The 21,723-nt window shown below is 38.5% G+C and overlaps 3 protein-coding genes and 2 long non-coding RNA genes across 8 annotated transcripts; 4 read left to right on the top strand and 1 right to left on the bottom strand.

Annotated features, from left to right (window-relative positions):
• Positions 1–1,667: 1,667 nt before the first annotated feature.
• On the bottom strand, positions 1,668–20,559 carry LOC116918431. Its single transcript, XR_006644425.1, has 34 exons — positions 20,409–20,559; positions 19,926–20,041; positions 19,767–19,857; positions 19,589–19,702; positions 19,422–19,505; positions 19,240–19,360; positions 14,859–15,086; positions 14,507–14,788; positions 14,091–14,448; positions 13,727–14,022; positions 13,576–13,608; positions 13,309–13,430; positions 13,070–13,215; positions 11,468–11,835; positions 11,291–11,383; positions 10,911–11,217; positions 10,712–10,841; positions 10,495–10,639; positions 10,232–10,418; positions 10,032–10,145; positions 9,716–9,791; positions 9,495–9,630; positions 8,807–8,974; positions 8,483–8,675; positions 8,137–8,354; positions 7,958–8,036; positions 7,844–7,897; positions 7,483–7,785; positions 7,336–7,421; positions 5,985–6,130; positions 4,196–4,306; positions 3,892–4,130; positions 3,372–3,817; positions 1,668–3,007 (listed from the first exon to the last, which is right to left on the bottom strand). It is a non-coding gene; the product is annotated as an uncharacterized LOC116918431 (long non-coding RNA).
• LOC116918420 (bumetanide-sensitive sodium-(potassium)-chloride cotransporter) lies at positions 2,495–7,846 on the top strand. Its single transcript, XM_032924123.2, has 24 exons — positions 2,495–2,573; positions 2,641–2,690; positions 2,753–2,938; positions 3,046–3,303; positions 3,380–3,548; positions 3,633–3,728; positions 3,811–3,829; positions 3,906–4,143; positions 4,226–4,340; positions 4,413–4,552; positions 4,614–4,719; positions 4,789–4,889; positions 4,958–5,195; positions 5,260–5,381; positions 5,447–5,582; positions 5,645–5,856; positions 5,931–6,172; positions 6,236–6,450; positions 6,520–6,655; positions 6,720–6,829; positions 6,904–7,018; positions 7,081–7,220; positions 7,280–7,391; positions 7,475–7,846. Exons 2-24 carry the CDS (start codon positions 2,667–2,669, stop codon positions 7,608–7,610), a joined length of 3,366 nt encoding a protein of 1,121 aa, XP_032780014.2. The 5' UTR covers positions 2,495–2,573; positions 2,641–2,666; the 3' UTR covers positions 7,611–7,846.
• On the top strand, positions 9,481–14,899 carry LOC116918422 (bumetanide-sensitive sodium-(potassium)-chloride cotransporter). 3 transcript variants are annotated; one of them, XM_032924125.2, is made up of 23 exons: positions 9,481–9,616; positions 10,037–10,147; positions 10,241–10,435; positions 10,507–10,666; positions 10,739–10,834; positions 10,900–10,918; positions 10,997–11,234; positions 11,293–11,407; positions 11,491–11,630; positions 11,711–11,816; positions 11,886–11,974; positions 12,051–12,288; positions 12,347–12,468; positions 12,535–12,670; positions 12,746–12,957; positions 13,016–13,257; positions 13,327–13,487; positions 13,561–13,696; positions 13,750–13,859; positions 13,928–14,042; positions 14,114–14,253; positions 14,309–14,423; positions 14,499–14,899. In XM_032924125.2, exons 1-23 carry the CDS (start codon positions 9,572–9,574, stop codon positions 14,632–14,634), a joined length of 3,177 nt encoding a protein of 1,058 aa, XP_032780016.2. In that variant the 5' UTR covers positions 9,481–9,571; the 3' UTR covers positions 14,635–14,899. The 3 variants fall into 3 exon arrangements, with proteins under 3 accessions (XP_032780016.2, XP_032780017.2, XP_032780018.2); XM_032924126.2 differs by having other exon boundaries at positions 10,510–10,666; XM_032924127.2 differs by having other exon boundaries at positions 10,244–10,435.
• LOC116918425 (putative ankyrin repeat protein RF_0381) lies at positions 15,614–18,717 on the top strand. Of its 2 annotated transcripts, XM_032924131.2 has the most exons (5): positions 15,614–15,910; positions 15,974–16,464; positions 16,552–16,667; positions 16,760–17,930; positions 17,961–18,717. In XM_032924131.2, exons 1-5 carry the CDS (start codon positions 15,705–15,707, stop codon positions 18,557–18,559), a joined length of 2,583 nt encoding a protein of 860 aa, XP_032780022.2. In that variant the 5' UTR covers positions 15,614–15,704; the 3' UTR covers positions 18,560–18,717. The 2 variants fall into 2 exon arrangements, with proteins under 2 accessions (XP_032780022.2, XP_032780020.2); XM_032924129.2 differs by having other exon boundaries at positions 16,760–18,717.
• Positions 19,546–20,046, top strand: LOC123470713. Its single transcript, XR_006644427.1, has 2 exons — positions 19,546–19,885; positions 19,945–20,046. It is a non-coding gene; the product is annotated as an uncharacterized LOC123470713 (long non-coding RNA).
• Positions 20,560–21,723: the final 1,164 nt, after the last annotated feature.

A 21,723-nucleotide genomic window follows, 5' to 3' on the forward strand; every position in this document is an offset into this window, starting at 1 on the left:
TAGCGCACCAACTTAATTTGTGGTTTTTAACGTTTAAATAAAAAACTATAAGACCAATAGAAAAATAAACATGATTTTTGTAATTTTTATTTAATTCTCAATCGAAATCATGTATTTTCAGCTTAATTTGAAATTTGGCTAAAAATGAAAAAGTGGGAAGGGTATAGCCTTCCCACTTTTGCCAAAATCGGCCAAAAACGACATCTCTTCAAATTCTCCAAAAATCACACGATATAATCGAAATTAAACGCTGATTTCGATTTAGTTAATGGTTTTCTGGTTAAACTAGCCGTTTTAAAAATTAACGAAGACAGTGCTGTTAGCGCACCAACTTAATTTGTGGTTTTTAACGTTTAAATAAAAAACTATAAGAACAATAGAAAAATAAGCCTGATTTCCGTGATTTTCATTCAATTCTGAATCGAAATCATGTATTTTAAGCTTAATTTGAAATTTGGCCAAAAATGAAAAAGTGGGAAGGGTATAGCCTTCCCACTTTTGCCAAAATCGGCCAAAAACGACATCTCTTCAAATTCTCCAAAAATCACACGATATAATCGAAATTAAACGCTGATTTCGATTTAGTTAATGGTTTTCTGGTTAAACTAGCCGTTTTAAAAATTAACGAAGACAGTGCTGTTAGCGCACCAACTTAATTTGTGGTTTTTAACGTTTAAATAAAAAACTATAAGAACAATAGAAAAATAAGCCTGATTTCCGTGATTTTCATTCAATTCTGAATCGAAATCATGTATTTTAAGCTTAATTTGAAATTTGGCCAAAAATGAAAAAGTGGGAAGGGTATAGCCTTCCCACTTTTGCCAAAATCGGCCAAAAACGACATCTCTTCAAATTCTCCAAAAATCACACGATATAATCGAAATTAAACGCTGATTTCGATTTAGTTAATGGTTTTCTGGTTAAACTAGCCGTTTTAAAAATTAACGAAGACAGTGCTGTTAGCGCACCAACTTAATTTGTGGTTTTTAACGTTTAAATAAAAAACTATAAGACCAATAGAAAAATAAACCTGATTTTTGTAATTTTTATTTAATTCTCAATCGAAATCATGTATTTTCAGCTTAATTTGAAATTTGGCCAAAAATGAAAAAGTGGGAAGGGTATAGCCTTCCCACTTTTGCCAAAATCGGCCAAAAACGACATCTGTTCAAATTCTCCAAAAATCACACGATATAATCGAAATTAAACGCTGATTTCGATTTAGTTAATGGTTTTCTGGTTAAACTAGCCGTTTTAAAAATTAACGAAGACAGTGCTGTTAGCGCACCAACTTAATTTGTGGTTTTTAACGTTTAAATAAAAAACTATAAGACCAATAGAAAAATAAACCTGATTTTTGTAATTTTTATTTAATTCTCAATCGAAATCATGTATTTTCAGCTTAATTTGAAATTTGGCCAAAAATGAAAAAGTGGGAAGGGTATAGCCTTCCCACTTTTGCCAAAATCGGCCAAAAACGACATCTGTTCAAATTCTCCAAAAATCACACGATATAATCGAAATTAAACGCTGATTTCGATTTAGTTAATGGTTTTCTGGTTAAACTAGCCGTTTTAAAAATTAACGAAGACAGTGCTGTTAGCGCACCAACTTAATTTGTGGTTTTTAACGTTTAAATAAAAAACTATAAGACCAATAGAAAAATAAACCTGATTTTTGTAATTTTTATTTAATTCTCAATCGAAATCATGTATTTTCAGCTATATTTGAAATTTGGCCAAAAATGAAAAAGTGGGAAGGGTATATCCTTCCGATTCCTTCCTATATACATTTACCTGAATCTTGATATCGTGAATGAAACTTCATCTTTCTTCAGTTGCGGAAATCTTTAAGAGTTTGACATTTCAAAAAGCGCAAAAATCCATGGGAAATACATATACTTGTCAAGAATTAGTTATCTGGGGATTGCCAGCACGCCGTACTGCAGTTCAATAAGCACAGCTAACACATTGCATTATTTATCACCGATTTTTCTTCCAGAATGCATTTTACAATTTTCCGATTCCAAGCACAAAGGCACCTATTGGACGTCACTGCAGACGCAAGAAGAATTTCCATTAAAATGACTAGGCACTTGCATCCCTTTCCAAAATATCTTATTCGATTGACGTAGAAATGTCGCAAGCAAGCGGCCACCGTATAAATGATTTGAAACGTAGACACATCAGTTCAAACAAACCCAATTTTAATTATTAACAATTTAGGATTCCAATGCCGATTTTGCGCTTTTTGTTAAATAGGCCATCATCGCTCTTTGACGCAGACAACTTCAGCTCTTTTGATCAAACAATCATCTATTCTAGCTTCTCTTTGCCAGATGTTTACAAAGGATATGTCGATCCTTCATTAACTTTGTTTACTTAGATTAAGAATTCTAGGCACGGCGAAACAGAATATGTTTTTCTGTTTTGCGTCAGTGCTGAAGTCATATAAACCCTCATGTTTTGAGGTAAGAATCACATTAGGAACGACCCCTTATCCGACGGAGGACAAAAATGCAGACGAAATACGGCCGAGTGTGAAAATTCCCTCAAACAATACGAAATTTGGGAGTAATTTCGCTAGCGGTTACACTCCCTTTGTTTTTCTTTTAATCTATTGGCATTTCAATTTGTTTAGCCGTGGTAGAAGACCAAAGGAGCACAATGGATAATCAAGCATTTGAAAACGTGAGTGATAATAGAGTGAAAACAAAAGCTTACCTCGACGTAAAGTTTCTTGCATTCGAAAGCCAACAGAAAAAGACGGATCCACTAGGGCAAATGCGAACACAACGCTTGATGTGCCCAGCCCACCAACTAATACCATCCGGGTTCGGAAGTTAACTCCTAAAATCAATATGATACATTATCAAAAGAGCCAAACAGATCTCTTACCGACATTACATGAAATACCAACAGCAAACGATAACGAACAGGTAACATTTCCATCAAATATCAATAACCCGAGCAGAACAGTAGAGGATTTGTTTTTTCTTCCACCAATTCTGAAAACCAAAAGATTCAACGTCTGTATTTACCATAGGAACAAAGTCCATTGGGGCACATGAACGAAAACAACCCTGAACATGCTGGAGCATCTGCTTTGATTCAAAAAGGAAAAGCTTCGGCCGCTACGTTTCGCAAATTGGTGCGAAACATGAGCCGCGATGTCATGCCCAGTATTGACAATTACCGTACGTCATATCAAAGACAAACATCAGTCCGACCGAGCTTACATGAGCTATGTAATCCCGAGGCTGCAGTTGCCAACGAGGAAGTGCTACTTGGTGATTTGAACGATGTAACAAGTCTCTACGCACTAATTTAAGTATTTATAGTAAATTAATGCAAATAATATGTATGCAATACCTTGTCAGACACCGACTGAGGAGAGCCCAGCCAAAATTGAAGAAGCTCTAGAAGAAACCGTGGTAGAGAAAGTCAAATTCGGTTGGATAGAAGGCGTTTTGATCCGCAATATGATGAGCATCTGGGGGGTGATGCTTTTTCTGAGGCTTTCATGGGTGGTAGCCCAAGCAGGAATAGGTGACTTATTTCCTCATTGGCTAAAAAGTAGTACCCCCTTTGTTGCACACCTGACCATTTTTCGTAATTTTTTTCCCCACAAAGCTGAAACCTTGGTGATTATCGCCATTTCGACTTTTATAACTTTGGTGACTGCCTTATCCATGTCTGCCGTCTCAACCAATGGAGAAATCGGTGGAGGTAAAACACCGTTAATTTGTTCTGCCAATTAACATCCCAGATTCTTATCGCAGCAACACGTCTGTTTCTATTTTATATTCAGGCGGTACCTACTTCGTGATGTAAGTTACTCAACCCACAGGGGATTTTTACTAATAAACGAAAAATTGAAAAGGGGACATACTTTGAGCAATTTAGGTCGAGAGTGTTGGGTCCAGAATTCGGCGGTTCAATCGGCATCATCTTTACCATCGCCAACGCAATGGACTGCGCACTCAATCTAGTTGGTTTTTCTCAAACCGTTCAGGACATGATGAAAGAATACGGTGGGTACATCATCTTCGATGGAGGCCTCAACGACATCCGCGTCATCGGCACCGCGACAACAATATTTACATGTACTGTTTGCGGCCTTGGACCCTACTATGAAACAAAGGTAGAATTGTGTTACTCCATGTTAAGGTAATTCTAAACCAATCAGTCCACACCTGTCTCTTTCACAACTTCGGGTATGCTAGATGAAGAACATTATGATGGTTATCATGCTGGTAGCCTTGTCAAATTTCGTTGCCGGCAGCATCGTGGGTCCCGAGAACGAACTGGAAGAAGCAAAAGGATTCATTGGCTACAGTGGTACTGTGTTGACACATAGAGAAATCATTGCATTTATTAACACTACAAATTTGACCATATTTTTATGTGCAGTCGATACACTCAACGAAAATTGGAAATCTGCCTACTTCGTCACAGACGGTCAGATGCAGAATTTTATTTCCGTCTTCTCGGTTTACTTCCCAGCAAGTATCGGTATTCTTGCTGGAGCAAACGTGTCCGGTGACTTGAAGGTTAGCAAATTCTTTTTGAATAAAAGAAGCGCAATACTTAAAATCTTCATCTAAAACTTAGAACCCCAATTCGGCTATTCCTAAAGGAACGATTTTGGCGATCATACTTTGCAGCATTGTTTACGCTGTAGTAGCCATAGTTTTAGGTGCAACAATGGTGCGGCAAGGTGACACATTTTTTGGAAAATGTTTTAGGAAATGTTAGTGCAACTCGGATTTTTAATTTTTCTTTTTAGCTACTGGAAGCGTCATAGACTTGGCTAATGGAACTAGCTTACTTTGTTCTACTTTGGTGAATGGTACAAACTGCACTAGTGGACTTAATTATGATTACCAGGTACATCACGTTTTTAGATCGATTCATTGAAAGGGATCTAAGAAAATTTCCCTGACAAAACAAAACAGGCGATGTCTTTGGTCTCTGCTTATGCGCCACTAAACTATTTGGGCTGCATCTCCGCTACAATGAGTTCGGCTCTGTCAGATTTCGTTTCTTGTCCGGCTCTACTTGAAGTCATCGCGGCCGACAATATCTATCCTTATTGGATGATTGGTTTCTTGGGGAAAGGATACGGAAAATCAAAGCAGCCACTGCGCGCAATCACGTTTACTTTCCTTTTGACTTTAGCTTTCGTACTTATAGGTAAACATCAATGAATGGCAAAAAGAGTTTCATTCACCTACGTTAACTTTACCGATGTTTTTAGCCAAATTAGACACGATAGCGCTGTTGATCTCGGATTTCTTCCTCGCTACATTTGCCCTCATGAACTTTTCAACTTTTCACATCAGCTTAGTGAAACCAATTGGATGGCGTCCAACTTTCAAGGTAAACAATTATCTATTTTAGCTTCAACACAAAATCACATGCGCAAAAGGGGTTTTCTAATTTAGTACTACAACACTTGGCTGAGTCTCTTGACGGGCATTCTATGTATCGCTTCCATAATCCTCATCAGTCTTCCCATAGCTATGATAACAATAGCTATCGTCCTGTTTTTCTACTTGTTGGTTCTTTACCGCAAACCAGGTAAGTCACTCACGAAAACACGGGAATATAAATAGCAACACATCACCGTTTTCTTCCTCTAGAGGTTAACTGGGGATCATCTACCCAAGCGCAGACATACAGGGCTGCACTGTCAAGCATTCAACAACTTGCCCATATTGAGGAACATGTCAAGAACTACCGGCCACAAATCTTAGTCCTAACAGGACCTCCCAATACCCGCCCTGCTTTGGTCGATTTCGCTTACCTAATTTGTAAGAATAATTCGCTGATGATCTGCGGGAACATCGTTCAAGTAACCGAAATTTCCATGGACTGTTTTAAGATATCGTACTAATTTTTTTTTTTTTTTGTGGGAATACACTATAGGAACGGCTAACGTACGATATGCGTTCTAAGCTGCAACAAAAGGCTTATAGATACCTGCGATTCACGAACATTAAAGGATTTTGCGTCGTCGCGGATAATTCAAATCTCCATTCGGGTGTGGCTGCAATGCTCGGCCTCACAGGAGTAGGCAAAGTCTATCCGAACATCCTCATGATGGGATACAAAAATGATTGGGCAACCTGTGAAGGAAATTCATTAGATCAATACGTATTGGCTATCACGTAAGTTTATGATGCAACACGCGATAGAAACCAAACTACTTGAAAAAATTGAACACATTTTAGGGCTGGTTTCGAAATGAACGTGGCGGTCGCTATTCTTCGCCTTCAAGAAGGACTAGATTGTACGGAAATATTGGCTGACATCGACGACTTTATCCTGAATAAAACTGCTACTGGAAACACGGAATCGTTCGACAGCGTCGCAGACCAATGCAATAGCTCAACATCTACTCTGAATTCCAACTTATCGCCATTCCCAACGACTAGCCCTACAAGAAGTAACGAACAACTCATTTGTGGTTTAAGTTCGCAGAAAGATATTTTTCTTGTCTTTTTAAATCTGCCAGTTAGCCCCATGAGCAGCGTGGAATCCGTAGACGAATCCGAGTCGAGAGCCGACACTGAAGGAAGAGGTGCTGTAATGCTCGGCGTCACGAAAAACAAGCAAAGCAAAAAAAAGAAAAAACAGGCTATTACTTTTAGGTATTCTTAATACCCCTTCTCTTGATCCTCAGCAAAGATATCAAAATTTGCTTGATTGCGATAGGGACCCCGAAGGAAACGAGCTGCCAAAAAGCGTAATGAACAAGATAATCCTATTCCAGAGAAAACAGAAGAAAGACACTATCGACGTTTGGTGGCTGAGCGATGATGGAGGTATGATTCCAGCCATTGGTTTCTACATCTCTATCGTCTCATTCATTCCATGCCACTTATGTTGATTTGATTAGGTTTGACACTACTATTGCCGGTCCTTATTAACAGTCGATCAAATTGGTCAGAAACTAAACTGCGCATTTTCTGCACGGCTTCCGGTGTCGAAGAACTGGAAAAGGAACACAAAGGGTTGGTCTTTCTATACTAATTTACATAACTTTCGTAACTATCTCCCGATTTAAAAAATTTAGGATGGCAGTTTTACTTTCGAAATTCCGAATAGATTACTCTGACCTTGTGATCATTAGTTATACGAATACGGCTCCCAAAAACAAAACCAAGACGTGGTTTGATGGCATAGTTCGACCTTTCTTGCAACCAGGGACTAATGGTTTGATCTTTACCCGATCCATCTTCCCGCAACTGACTAATAGTTCTAAATACTCTTAGGGCCTCGTATAAAGCAGGCGGAATTCGAAGCTTACCAATATAAAACCGATCGTTACCTGAGGTTACGGGAGTTACTCTTGGATCATTCTTCGGATTCCAACCTGGTTGTTATGTAATAAGGCGTTTCAAAATTTAATTCCACCTGTTGTGCAAGAACGATAATAAGTTTCGTATTTTCACATTTTCAAAAACTAGGACCTTACCCATTCCCCGAAAAGGAGCCTGCAGTGCTCATTTGTACATGGCTTGGTTGGAGGCTCTTACAGCAAATATGCCACCTTTTATGCTCGTTCGAGGAAATCAAACGTCTGTTTTGACATTTTACTCCTAAAAGCGTCAAGTAGAATAGTCAATAAAGTTTTCTTTTCAATTTTCTTAAAAATCCTTTACCATTGCCCATATGCGCCCGATTTCTAATTTTGTTTATCTCATGACCTGACTTTTGTTACACCATTTCGATCAAACATCTGAAGAGGGTCTTCCTTTTCTGGCATACAAAGAAACATCTACCATAAAACAGTCTAGATGGCATCATTTTAAAACAGAATAAAAGAAATTTATTACTTTGTTGTGTTTTTCACTTTAGCTTTAACGGCACTTGATGGTTTTTTCTTCTTCCTGCAACTCAATGGGATGGATAGAAGCTAGGTTTGATAATGCACATTCACGGCAATTTACCTTTCAAATCGCTTGTTTGGCCATTGAAGGTTAGAAACTAGATGAAGAGATTTACGACCGAGTCGACATGTCGTTTGGTCTACAGAAAAATATCATCATAAGCATGCTTTTGCTTATAAATAGAAATTTAGGGTGCAGCGTAAAAACAAAACACACTTTGTTTTGACGGCCAGACGTACCTGCCAATGGATCCATTTAATTAACGCTACTAGGTTGTGGTTGCATCTGGGATCTTGTTGACATAAAAAGTCTAGGGATAGCCTAAATTTTAGGTGACAGCAACTTTCAATTTGTTGACATGTTATATAACATGTAATACGTAATTTGTAATATGTCGCCCACTTATGCAGCTCGTAGGAACTTTTGACCAGTAACCTACCAGTACCAGTACCGGGACCTAAATTTTAACAAACATGAATAAAACACCGCAATAGTTAAGGTACTTCAACAGCAAGATAGTTTAGTATCCTACTAGCATATTACCCGATTAAAAATTCACTTAATTTCTTAGACAAAAAAACTCACCCTGAAAAGTCCCAAGTTTCTTTAACACCTTGAAGTTTCGTAGACTCGATGCTAACGTCGGCTCGTCCGGCATGGGTATCGACTATAGGCAACGCGTTTCTAAGCACAAGTAGCCATGGATGAAAATGGTGACTAACAACTTATGTTAGTAAAGACGAAGAACGTTGATGCAGCGAATGACGACACAACTGTGCTACATTAAATAAAGCGAGATAAAAAATTTTGGTTACGATAATTTCACAGCAGACGCAGCACGAACAACGCAAACATTGCTTTGGGAATGCACCACGATATTTATTTATACGATGTTTTAAATCTTGATACCTGAAGCTGGTCTTTCTTCATTTGAAGTCGATGGCGTAAAGAATTTGGAAGCATTTGCACAACTTTAGAAAACAGCCAGCAAAATAATGCTGTCTCTTGCTTTTATCAAATTCGATTTTATATTCCTAGATGTTACGTGTTTTCTTGGTGGGGGTACCGGTTCGATAACTAGAGAGCGAATAAAAATGATCAGAAAAGCCAAGCAAAATACCTTACTTAACTGCTTTCGGGACTAGTGATGGACGTGTTTTCTAGTTCGTCTTTGTATGAGCTACATGGAAAATCCTTCTTCAGTGTGCAAAATTACAATCAAGTTGTGGCAAATGTTAACTTTCATCTCTTAGTGCTTTTTCATTAGGTACCCCCAGTAGATTTTTGTTTTCCAACACCAAGTGAACAAAATTTAATTCCAAAGGTTAGACCACAATGGCAATAGGATAAGGAATAAGCCTAGATTAAGATAAACATCGTTTCATCTTACGTCACTTTTGGCCTACTTACTGAACTTTGATAGCAATTTTAGTCTACTATTTCGACTTCGAACTTTACTAGACCCCATACACGTATCCGTACAATGAGAAACACGACACTATAAATAAAAATGTGAATAGGACTAGAACTACTGTTGTACACACTAGAGACAGTCATAACTATTGAAGAGTGATGTGTCAAATTCTGGTATAGTTACCTCTTGACTATTGAGTCAGAAACGTTGTTGTCCCTTTTCAGCGCAAATTTCGTAACATAAATCAGGTATACTGCAACATGGAAGATACGTTTGAAAACAGCGCGAGGAAATCATCGACCGAGGTAAAGAAGCACACCTGTAACAAAACCATTTAATCATCTAGATTTATTGATCACATATGTAATCCTTATACTGATTAATGCCTTTGCAAAATTACTTACATTACGCTAAAATGGCATGGTTTTTCATCACGATCATACGCAATTACTGTAACGACTTCATCGTTCCCTCTGGAATCTATAATTGAGGTCAAAGAACAAACAATTTAAGGCTACATCGTGATACAGGTCAATGTGCGAATAAAAGGGTGTTTGGGTGAGGTATAAAGTGTATAAAGTTAAACCAAACGTGAAGAGATAAGGTGCTTTGATAGAGTGCTTTATCTGCAAATGACCAATAAATACCCAAAAACCCAGATTTAATGGGAGCAGTAACGTCTTTGTCAGTGCTAAGTTCGACAAATAATTTCACACTTACAACAGGAACGAAGAAACAGTTCGGTGCGAAAAATATCAAGCGAGAGACCAAACCGCCGGATTACACTGGCTACAATTACATCAGGCGTTATCATGGATACCAGCGACTTAAAACCTGTAAGGATGCAAAATGCTTTATAAAAACAAAACAATATTCGAAATAATGTTTTATGTTTTCCTTTCTGCTTTAAATGTCCTTACCGATTCCAGCAGCCAATTGGCAGCGAAGAAAACGTCGCATCAGAGCAGGAAGCAATTGTAGCAAGGGCAACCTTGACTTTTTCCAGAAATCCTGATCGTAAGATTAGTCGTGACACCACACCTCATATTGACAACTATCGAACTCAACATTCGTTGATCCGGCCAACATTGCCCGAACTCTTTAATCCTAACGGAAATAACCAGGTATTATTATCACATACTGCATATTCTCTGTCTCGCCCTTGCATGGCAAATCCGATTACTTTCACAACCAGCAGCAACCAGTTGAAGAGGAGGCAGTTGAAGCACATCACGATAATCGAGTAGGCGACAAATTCGGCTGGATCGAAGGAGTTCTCATTCGCAACATGATGAGCATTTGGGGTGTTATGCTCTTCTTGAGGTTGACTTGGGTGGTCGGACAAGCGGGAATAGGTTACTGCCATTAAATATTATGGTAGAAAATATAATTAACATTACTGAAGTTGAGATTTTTTGCGGCAATAGGCGAAACTTTGATTATCATCGCGATTTCAACATTCATCACTTTGGTGACGGCTTTGTCCATGTCCGCTATCTCAACGAACGGAGAAATCGGCGGCGGTATGACCTAGAATTTAAAAAGTTTCATACGCTCGCAAGTAACACTTAACAACTTGAATTTTCAGGTGGAACTTACTTCGTTATGTAAGTTAAGACGTCATTCATTTTCTAGCTGCACGAGGAATATTCACGCTAAGACGTTGCCTCCATGCCACACTACAGGTCGAGAGTGTTGGGTCCGGAATTTGGCGGTTCGATCGGAATCATCTTCGCCATCGCCAATGCGATGGATTGTTCTCTCAATGTGGTTGGTTTCTCGCAAGCCGTGCAGGACATGATGAAGGAATATGGAGGCGTAATTATCGTCGACGGAGGAATCAATGATATTCGCATCATCGGCACCATTACTTTGATATTCATCTCTGCCATCTGCGGTCTTGGAGCTAAATATGAAACCAAGGTTAAACACCATTAAAACTGAAAAATAAGATCTTAAAATTAAAAAACTGTCTCAACAGATGAAGGATGTCATGTTCGTCATTATGATGGCAGCGTTTACGAATTTCATTACTGGGAGCATCATGGGGCCTTCTACCGAGGCTGAAGAAGCTAGGGGATTCATCGGATATAGCAGTAATGTTCAAACAATCAAGCTACATTTCTGCACAAAAAATTATTATGAAGTGTTAATACCTTAATACAATTTCTGAGTGTAGTCGACTTGCTGAACGAAAATTGGAAACCGGGATATACCGTCACTGCTGGTCAAATGCAAAATTTCATATCAGTTTTTTCTGTTTATTTTCCAGCCAGTATCGGTATTCTTGCCGGAGCCAATGTTTCAGGGGATTTAAAGGTAAATGCTTTTGCGTTTATCCAGTTTCGATCTTCAAGTAAACGGGCATATCTAAACAAGTTACTTTTGATTTCGCACAGGATCCCAACAAGGCTATTCCTAAAGGGACTATTTTAGCTATTATTATTTGCAGCATCTCGTACGCTGGAGTAGCAATCATTTGTGCGGCTACGGTTGCTCGTGCAGGTATCCCAGTAGTCATTTCCTGTATAAAAATAAAATAACGTTATTCAAAATGTGATCCATACATGACAGCAACTGGAATCGTTGAAGATCTTAACAATGGAACAAATTTGAACTGCACAATTAACGAATGTAATTACGGCCTTTATTACGACTATCAGGTAAAAGAGACAAGGCAGAAAAATGCCACCATTTTCTTGATTCAAATCAAATACTAATGAGAAATCAACAAATTAGGCCATGGCTTTAGTTTCTGCTTTTGGTCCACTCAATTACGTGGGGTGCTTTGCCGCAGCTTTGAGCTCTGCCTTGTCAGATTTCGTTTCTTGCCCAGCTCTGCTCGAAGTCATCGCAGCCGATAAGCTTTACCCTTACTGGATGGTCGGCTTCTGGGGAAAAGGCTACGGGCCATCAAACAAGCCATTTCGTGCTTTCGCTTTTACTTTTGTATTGGCTATGGCTTTCGTGCTTATCGGTAAATCGGGCTCGCATTTATATTACGGGACAAGCTAGTAATCACATTTTTCCTTCAGCTGAATTGGATGTCATTGCGCTGCTCATTTCAAATTTGTTCCTTGCTACGTTCGCACTGATGAATTTCTCGACATTCCATGTCAGCTTAATTAAACCGATTGGATGGCGGCCGACTTTTAAGGTATTAAACTTCAATACAAAACGAACGAATTTAATGGGTGCTAAACTTAAATTTTGACATTTTCAGTATTACAATACTTGGTTGAGTCTGCTGACGGGAATTCTTTCGATCGCTTGCATGATGCTCATAAGTCTTCCCACAGCCATGATAACAATAGCTATCGTCCTGTTTTTCTACTTGGTGGTTCTTTATCGAAGCCCAGGTAAAACTCGCGGCTCTAGTTTTTTAATTTTATGCATTCCTAATTAGTTTCGAAATTTGATAACATTTATCGAAGAGGTAAACTGGGGATCATCCACGCAAGCGCAAACCTATCGGGCCGCGTTGATCAGCATTCAACAACTTGTACACATAGAGGAACACGTAAAGAATTACAGGCCACAAATTCTAGTTTTAACCGGATATCCCGGCACTCGCCCTGCCTTGGTTGATTTCGCCTACCTCATTTGCAAGAATAATTCGCTCATGATCTGCGGCAATGTCGTCGAGGTAAACCTTCTTTTCTTTACTCATTTATGTCCCACCCTTAACTTATTGTTTTCAACAGGAAAAGCTAACATTTGAGGCGCGTTTAAAGTTACAACAGAAAGCCTATAGATACCTGCGGTTCACAAACATCAAGGGATTTTGTACCGTTGCAGATAACTCGGATCTCCAAACAGGGGCGGCTGCAATGCTTGGCCTCGCGGGCGTAGGCAAAGTCAAGCCCAACATCCTGATGATGGGGTATAAAAATAACTGGTCAACCTGTGACAGAAATTCATTGGATCAATATGTGCTAACCATACAGTAAGTTATTGCGGAATTGAACGAGATGAAAGGTATTGGTGAAACACTTACGCTAATCGTCCATTTCAGTACGGGATTCGAAATGCATGTGGCAGTGGCTATCCTTCGTCTCAAAGAGGGATTAGACTGCTCGGAAATTGTGGCCGACATCGACCAACTCATTTCGCAATCTTCTGATAAAAAGGTGAAAGACAAGAAAAGAAAAACAGTTGATAATTCAGTGGTTTCAGGTAACTAATTAAATAGCTTTACTGGTCGTACAGAAAAGAAATTTTTTATTTACTCATCCTTTTCACTTCAAAGCGAAGGAAAACATACCAACAATAGTCGAGCCTTCAACAGAGTCGACCGCTGTACATATAGAAATCCGACCGGTCAAAGTAACAAAGAAAGATCAAAAGATAAAAAATAAAAAGGTGGAAGAGAGAATCGCTCTGAGGTAAGCAAACTTTTAAATCATTTCCAATACCTTTCATGATTTCAATCGTACAGGGACGTTGCCGGAAACCCACTACCAAAGAGCGTACTAAACAGTATCGTCTTGTTCCAGAGAAAGCAGAAAAAAGACACCATCGACGTTTGGTGGCTAAGCGATGATGGAGGTAGTCGAAGCATTGAAAATATGCGCTAGTATTTCCAAAACACTTTTTCTGTCGTGTCATTCAACTAGGGTTAACACTCCTGCTGCCCGTCATCATAAACAGCCGATCAAATTGGTCAGAAACTAAACTGCGCATTTTCTGTACGGCGTCCGGGGTCCACGAACTGGAAAACGAACAGATAGGGTTGGTTTTTGAACTGAAAGGTTATATGAACAAATGACCATGATTTACATGCTTGCCTTTTTATCATCCAGCATGGCAATGTTGCTATCGAAATTCCGGATTGATTACTCCGATCTCGTGATTATTACTGACGTGGATGTTCCACCGAAAAGCAAAACCAAGAAGTGGTTCGACGACTTAATCCGACCCCTTTTGCAATCAGCAAATAACGGTTTGCTTTTTATCGAATATTCATCAACGATTTCGATAACGTCTCTCAATTACAGAAGGGCCTCAATTAACGGCCGGAGAACTCGAGGCTTTCCAATATAAAACGGATCGTTACCTGAGATTGCGGGAATTGCTGCTAGACCATTCATCTGATTCGAACTTGGTTTTCATGTAAGAAAACTGATTTCCCTGATATCTAAAATAATAACAATTGCTAATCACATTTTCGTTTTAAAATTAAATAAGGACCTTACCCGTAACTCGAAAAGGAGCCTTCAGTGCCCCACTGTACATGGCTTGGTTGGAGGCACTTACTGCTAATATGCCACCATTCGTGCTCGTTCGCGGAAATCAAACATCCGTTTTGACATTTTACTCTTAAAATGTTGACATGAAAAAGCTCTGCGTCTATGATATTGACTGTCGTTACTCGGTGTACTTGCAGCTTCTTCCTCTTGGCTGACTTGCAGCTCTTCCTCACTTGCATTCTAGCAATTGTTTTGGTTTCTGCTTACGTACGGTTTCTCAAGAGACTCCTAGACAACATAAAGGAAAAGTTCCAAGTTTATGAAAAAGAAAGTTATTTAGTTATTATTATTTGTTGACCTGTATCTTGACGTTATCAATTACACTTCATCGTTCCACAACTGCGGTAATGTGAAAATGTTGGCCGTCACTGTGCGTCCATCTGTCGGTATCGCGTCAAGTTGACCATTTCGTCTAAATCCTGGTGTCATTGAAGACAATAAAATCTCCATTAGGTTATTATGCATTTGGCCTCCTTTCAAAATATTTCATTCGGTTGGCGTAGAAATGTCGTAACTAAAAATCCACCTGTATAAATGATTTAAAAAGTTCGATTCAGTTACGTGATAGAAACAACATTTCAAACCAACTCTACTTCAATTGTTAACAATTCAGTATTATTCCCTGTCCAACGTGCGCATTTAATATGAATAGGCCGTATATTGCTCGTTAGATAAAGGGATAGCATAGGATGAGACTGACCCAGAGCGGCACTACGTGCAAAGCGAAGGCGCAACACACATTTGGCGATAACAAATGTTAAGTAGAGACTTGCATCAATAAAAAAAAAATGCATTTAGAGTTAATTCCGTTTCGAAAACATGTAACTAGCTTTCTTCGACAAGAAAATTATCGGGCGAAATTTTAACGAAAAGCATCAAATTGACTATATGAAAATTTCATGCGGATTGACATGTAGGCGGAAGCAGCAGTTATTGTTAAAGGCTTTCATCCAAACCTTTGTTCAACAAATAACCCAACAGATAACCTCAAACCGATTTCAGTTTCCATAATCTAATGTCAAATTTTCCCCTAGCAACTTGCACACGTCCCTGTTTCGCTAGTCTTCAAGTGCAATCAAATGAATGAGTTGAAACGTTGTCGCATTCTTGCTCAAATACTGTCGCAAATGAAAACGTCCAGAAAATGCAGTACGACAAGAAGGAATTGTTAGGAAAAGGTGGATACGGTTCAGTGTTCCTTGGCTCATTTGAAGGCAAAACGGTAGCAGTCAAACGAATTGAGCTGATTGGTGAAGACGTCCTAGATGACAACGAGCTAAAAGCTCTCCAGCAGTTAGATCATCCGCATGTTATCAAACTCCTTCACTTCGAAAGCGATGATAACTTCAAGTAAGATTTTTTAAATGTCATTTCGAATGAGAAACAGAACCTGCACAGTTATTGGCCTTTCAGGTACATAGTTTTGGAACTATGCAACGCATCATTGGATAAGCTGTTCCTAAAACCAGGCGATTCTGAGAAATACAACGGACCTATGCCAATTCAGATCGAAATTTTCCTCCATTTAGCATATGGTCTTGAATATATCCATTCGCAGAAGGTAATCCACCGAGACATTAAGCCAGAAAACATTCTGATTTTCGTGCAAGGCGAACAAGCCACATTGAAGTGGAGTGATTTTGGATTGTGCCGACCCGTGAATGAACGAGGAACATTCACAATGACCGGAATCAAAGGAACTCGGCTTTGGTTAGCTCCTGAGTTGTTTGAAATTCTTGATAAAGACCAAGCCCAGGAAAAAACAACACGAGGCAACGTCAACAGCGATGTCTTCGCAGAAGGCCTTGTCTTCGGTTGCATTCTCTTGAATGGAAACCATCTCTACGGCCCAGACGATGAAATTATGACAAACATCAAACACAATAAAGCGATTAATATGGATAGTGAGTTTTTTTTTTTTGTTTTAAGATCAGTCACTATCACAGGCACATACGCACTAACGTTAAACCATTTAATATGTTTCATTGTAGATATTCACGATTCGCATTGGGCACGTAGTTTATTAGAACAAATGTTGACTACCACACCTGAAACGAGAATCACATCACGAGATGTCGTTAGTGAGCTTCAATCCATTAAAACGAAAGTAAAAATCTTGTGTAAATTGAAGAAGCTATCAACATGAATTAATGATCCAAAATTATTTAACGCGCTTTAACACTCATATTCTCTATTTAGCTTGCCGAGGAAGAAAAACATTGGCTTCAACTATGTGCAGACACGAGTCCAAAATCAAACTTTCCGGAAACGATCAATTCTTTAGTTCAGCGTGGAATCAATGTGACATCAAAGGACGAAAAAGGATGGAATGCTCTACATTTTGTCTGTGCAAACAATTCAAGCTCAAACTTAATGGAAGAAATCGAGTTGTTAATCAAACTCGGCATCGACGTTAATGCAAGGGGAAAAGACGGATGGAATGCGCTTCATTTATTATGTCAATTTAATTCCAGCGAAAAACTAATTGAAGCGATTAGATTTTTAATTAAAGTCGGAGTCGACAAAAATGCAAAGACCGATGACGGATTGAGCGTATTTCATAATTTGTGTGCAACCAATTCAAGCACAAACCTAACTGACGTAATCGAACTTTTAATCCAAGAAGGAATCGACGTTAACGCAAGGAGCAAAGACGGATGGAACGTACTGCATACTTTGTGTGCAAACAATTCAAGCTCAAAGTTAATAGACGCAATCAAAAAGTTAATCGAACTCGGAATCAACGTGAACGCAAAGAGCAACAGTGGATTAAACGCACTACATATTTTGTGTGCAAAAAACTCAAGCTCAAACTTAGTTGATGCAATCAAGGTTTTAATCGAACTCGGAGTCGACAAGAACGCCAAGGACAAAGATGGATTTAACGTCTTCCACTTTCTGTGCGCAAACAATTCAAATCAGAACTTAATTGATGCAATCACCTTCTTCGTTGGACAACAAGGAATCGACGTCTATTCAAAGAGAAACAACGGATGGAACGTACTCCACACCCTGTGTGCAAACAATTACAGTCCAAAGTTGGTTGAAACCATCGAGTTTTTGATAAAACTTGGAATCGACAAAAATGCAAAGAGCAACAAGGGACTGAGCGTACTCCACGTTTTGTGCGCACACAATTCAAGCCAATATTTAACTGATGCAATAAAAATCTTAATCCAGAACGGAATGGATGGAAACGAAAAAGACAAAGACGGGTTTAACGTACTCCATACTTTGTGCGCATACAATTCAAGCCCAAACTTAATTGACGCCATCAAATGCTTAATCGAACACAGAATTGACATGGTGGCAAATATCGACAACGGATGGAACATTTTACATATTATGTGCGCAAACAACCCAAACCCAAATTTAGCCTGCGCAAACAACCGAAACCCAAATTTAGCCGGCGCAATTGGGTTCTTAGTTAAGCTCGGCATCGACGCGGATGCTGTGGGAAAAGACGGACACAACATACTTCATGCCTTGTGCATCAATAATTCAAATCCAAACTTGGTCGCTGTAATGGATTTCTTAATAAAATTTGGAATCGATGTCAACGCAAAAGACGAAGAGGGGCATAACGTACTGCATACCCTCTGCGCAAACAATTCATCCTCAAATTTAATTGGCGCAATCAAACTTTTAGTTCAAGAAGGAATAGATGTGAATGCAACGGACAAAGACGGACGAGACGCACTCCATTACGTGTGTGCGAATAATTCAAGCAAACATTTAGTTGAAGCCATCAAACTGTTGATCCACCTTGGAATTGATAGCCATGCAAAGGACAAAAACGGATGGAATGCGCTCCATTTTCTGTGCAAATATAATTCCAGCGAAAATCTATCCGATGCGGTCAAATATCTAATCCAACTAGGAATTGAGATTGATTCCAACGGTCATGATGCGCAAGTCCTGTTACGCAACAATTACAAAGGAGGCAACTTGGAGGAAATCATGAAACTGTTTGACAAGACAGACCCTGCCAATAGTTAATCAACAAAAACAATTTTGACTGTCGTAGCTGTGAGCCTAAGGCCAGCGAACCGTAACAACATCCAAAGAAAGGCTGTCGTCACAATTGCATGCTATGAACATTATTATCTGAACCTGATAAACAAGTTAATCAATACACTCTAGACTGGCAATTGAATTCTAAATGAGCATTTCTGTCTTGGCTTGAAGAAAGTTGACTACAATTACACCCGTTTGCGTGTGATAAAACCTCAATAGCTGCAAACTCACAGGTAACACATTTTCCTCTAGAATTAATTTACCTTACTCATTAGTTATGTCGGCAAAAATTAAAGGCCTAAGATTATTTGGCCTCGCAAAGAAACGTTTGCTTTGTGTGCAAAGCTACGGCTGCATCCAAGTGACATGACAGGTCACATGGATCATTTACGTGGGGCATCAGATAATGCTTATCTATAGGTGCACAATAGTATTAACTAGCCTCAAGAGTAACTTACAACGCAGTTTGATTATTTACAATAGATAAATAGTCACAACACGCTGCAAATTTGACGTTTTCTAGTGCACCACAACGTAAAACCCACGGATTTTAGGACAAGAAAACAACCTTAAAAATAATAACTGTTTGACAGCCTCCTTATCAGCTCTGCAACCACATGCAACCACGCAATAATATGACTAAGCAGAATATGGTTACTAACCTTTTCATTTCGACCCAGTCGCGGCGAAGTGTATCGCTGGTTTCTACCCGATTATATCACGAGCCTTGAAGCAAACAACAGCGATCTGCTTCGTACACAAATTTAACGTTTCCACCTGCTTCTGTAAAAAATGATACGTCAGCCTTTTAGAGTCGATGACTATTAATAATTTATATAAATACATGACATCACGGCATGGATCCGAACTGAAAATACTGCTGTCAAATGCGGATTCCTAATCCAGCGTCGTTACGTCATCGTCCGTACTATAAGTAAATTCATTACAAATGAAACAAATTTTGAACCAAACTGCTTTTCAGCTCTAATGCTACTTTGTCGTATCTGTTACCGTTTCTGTCGAATGGTTTGATAGAATTTCACAGCAGTTTTCCTATCGACTGATTTGGTAAAATCTCACAGCTGTGGGCGGAATTTGACAAATGTCCCAGCATCTAAATGTGGGCTGTAACAATAGAAAATATTAGGACTACCATTTGCCGAATGAGGCAAAAGAAAAGAAAAAATACTTGGATGTTGTCACTTTACATTTCTCTGTAAGTCCGGTAATCTTTTACGAGAAATAATACATTTGCAACGGGAAACAGCACTCTTAGAAACCTGCAAACAGTCACTGAAATTATTCCAAGTAATGTTATTGGTTATTATTATTCTTTTTTTATTATTACTAAATTATTTCTTCTGTAGATTTAAAGAAGGGTCAACGGATGCTCTTCTACCTACAGCGACGGTGTCTTGTTGGACGAAGCAAAACTGAAGGGGATGTAATATCAAATTGGATTGCCTACAGAAAACTAAAAAATGTAGTTGGCAGTTGTAAAACACAAAACAATTACTGGATAGCCACAGCAATAAAAGAAAAAGTAAAAAAAAATTGAGAAGTGACCCGAGATTCCAACAGAATCTTTTAAATATATGGTTGGTTTCCAACATTTTACGCCCAACAAGTCATTTTCAGGTAACAGAAAGCAAGTTTATACATCAACCAAGGTAATTACGCATATTAATGTTCTTGCAACAACTACAGAGCCTTGTCTCACAATGCGGAAAGTTTAAACAATTATCTTTCTCACAAATCTTACTCAATATCCATGCACTGGTTTCTCTCGATTCGCTTGAAATTAAATCAATATGTGTTTCATATAACTCACCAGTCCCATTTTCGACCTGATAGGCGTTGTGGATATAAAAATCGGCGCAGTTGTTAAGACGAAGCCTTCCGTCATGCATCTGCCTACATAAGAGAGCTTCTTAGCCATTTCTAGTTCCACTCAGCGTTTTCCCTATAGATAGGAAGAGGTAGTTATTACTTGCGTTAAGAATGAAAACTCGTGATCATAGAAGTAAGAAATGAGACACGGTTTACATCTAAATTTTCTTTTGAAAAAAAAAAAAGAAAACAAAAAAAAAGGATTGAAAATTGGGCTTAATGAAATAGATCTAGTTTTTTGTATTCTCAAATATATAAATATTTGTGTTTTCAAAAATAGTGTATGAATGTTTTACCTTAAACCCTGATGGATCATATCACTTTGGCACATTCCCTGTATTATGTAGCAGTCAACAGTATGATGGTACTGTGGAATGGGCCAATAGAAAACAGCCGCTAAGTAGTTACCACTCTTCTCGGTTCTCTGTAAAACAAAGATTTGTTTGAATTACACACTCTACTTGAAGGCAACATGCACTGCTCAGATGAGGCACACAACAAAGTTTTAGAAACATATGAGAGAGTTGGAGCACTTTTTTCTAGTGATGTTACGTTTAACTTAACGGATAACGTAAAACATGCGTTAACGTACCATTTTGAGGGTCCGTTAACTTAACGGATAAACGTAAACGTAATATTATTTTCAGGCGTTAAATTTTGACGTTATTTGCAGAAAAAACAGCGTTGCCTTTTTAAAATCCTGTAGGTTGACAACCAAAACAATGGGCATTACCCATTCTGCCAGCCTATTGAAAAGTTGAAAACGCTGCTTTCTTTTACTTTTAGTCTGCTAGTTATTCACAATTTATGAATTTAGTAAATTAGGATATTCCTATTATCCTAACCTGTGCAGAAAAACGCAATAAATTTAATAATCAAGATTTTTTAATTATTTTACAATTATTTTTTTCTTTAACGTAACGTAAAAATAACGTGTAACGTACGTTAACGTGCTGTTTCAAACAACGCGTTAAATAACGTATTAACTTAACGTATAAATTTCAAAGCTACGTTAATTTAACGGATAACGTAAACGTAGTCAAAATCCTATAACGTAACATCACTACTTTTTTCTAGTGCAATGATCACATTTGTAAAGATCATTTCCCACTAAACAATTGGGCTCAAATCCAATATGACAAAAACTAGTTAAGAATAAAAAAAAAAAACTAATAGTTAGAAGAAAGGTTACAGTAAAAGTAGATCAAGCATAACGAATTCCAAGATTAAAAGTGCAAACCTAATTTCCTTGCAAT

Source organism: Daphnia magna, linkage group LG3, assembly GCF_020631705.1.
Source record: "Daphnia magna isolate NIES linkage group LG3, ASM2063170v1.1, whole genome shotgun sequence".
NCBI classification, from domain to species: domain Eukaryota; kingdom Metazoa; phylum Arthropoda; class Branchiopoda; order Diplostraca; family Daphniidae; genus Daphnia; species Daphnia magna.

Excerpts from the sequence above, each read along its gene's own strand:
- LOC116918420 (XM_032924123.2), top strand. The coding sequence starts at position 2,667 with ATGGATAATCAAGCATTTGAAAAC. Across the intron at positions 4,341-4,412 it reads AGGATTCATTGGCTACAGTG|TCGATACACTCAACGAAAAT; the intron begins GTACTGTGTTGA and ends TTTTATGTGCAG. Across the intron at positions 6,173-6,235 it reads CAATACGTATTGGCTATCAC|GGCTGGTTTCGAAATGAACG; the intron begins GTAAGTTTATGA and ends AACACATTTTAG.
- LOC116918422 (XM_032924125.2), top strand. The coding sequence starts at position 9,572 with ATGGAAGATACGTTTGAAAACAGCGCGAGGAAATCATCGACCGAG. Across the intron at positions 11,817-11,885 it reads GGCTACGGTTGCTCGTGCAG|CAACTGGAATCGTTGAAGAT; the intron begins GTATCCCAGTAG and ends CATACATGACAG. Across the intron at positions 14,424-14,498 it reads GATTCGAACTTGGTTTTCAT|GACCTTACCCGTAACTCGAA; the intron begins GTAAGAAAACTG and ends AAATTAAATAAG.
- LOC116918425 (XM_032924129.2), top strand. The coding sequence starts at position 15,705 with ATGCAGTACGACAAGAAGGAATTGTTAGGAAAAGGTGGATACGGTTCA. Across the intron at positions 15,911-15,973 it reads GAAAGCGATGATAACTTCAA|GTACATAGTTTTGGAACTAT; the intron begins GTAAGATTTTTT and ends TTGGCCTTTCAG. Across the intron at positions 16,668-16,759 it reads TTCAATCCATTAAAACGAAA|CTTGCCGAGGAAGAAAAACA; the intron begins GTAAAAATCTTG and ends TTCTCTATTTAG.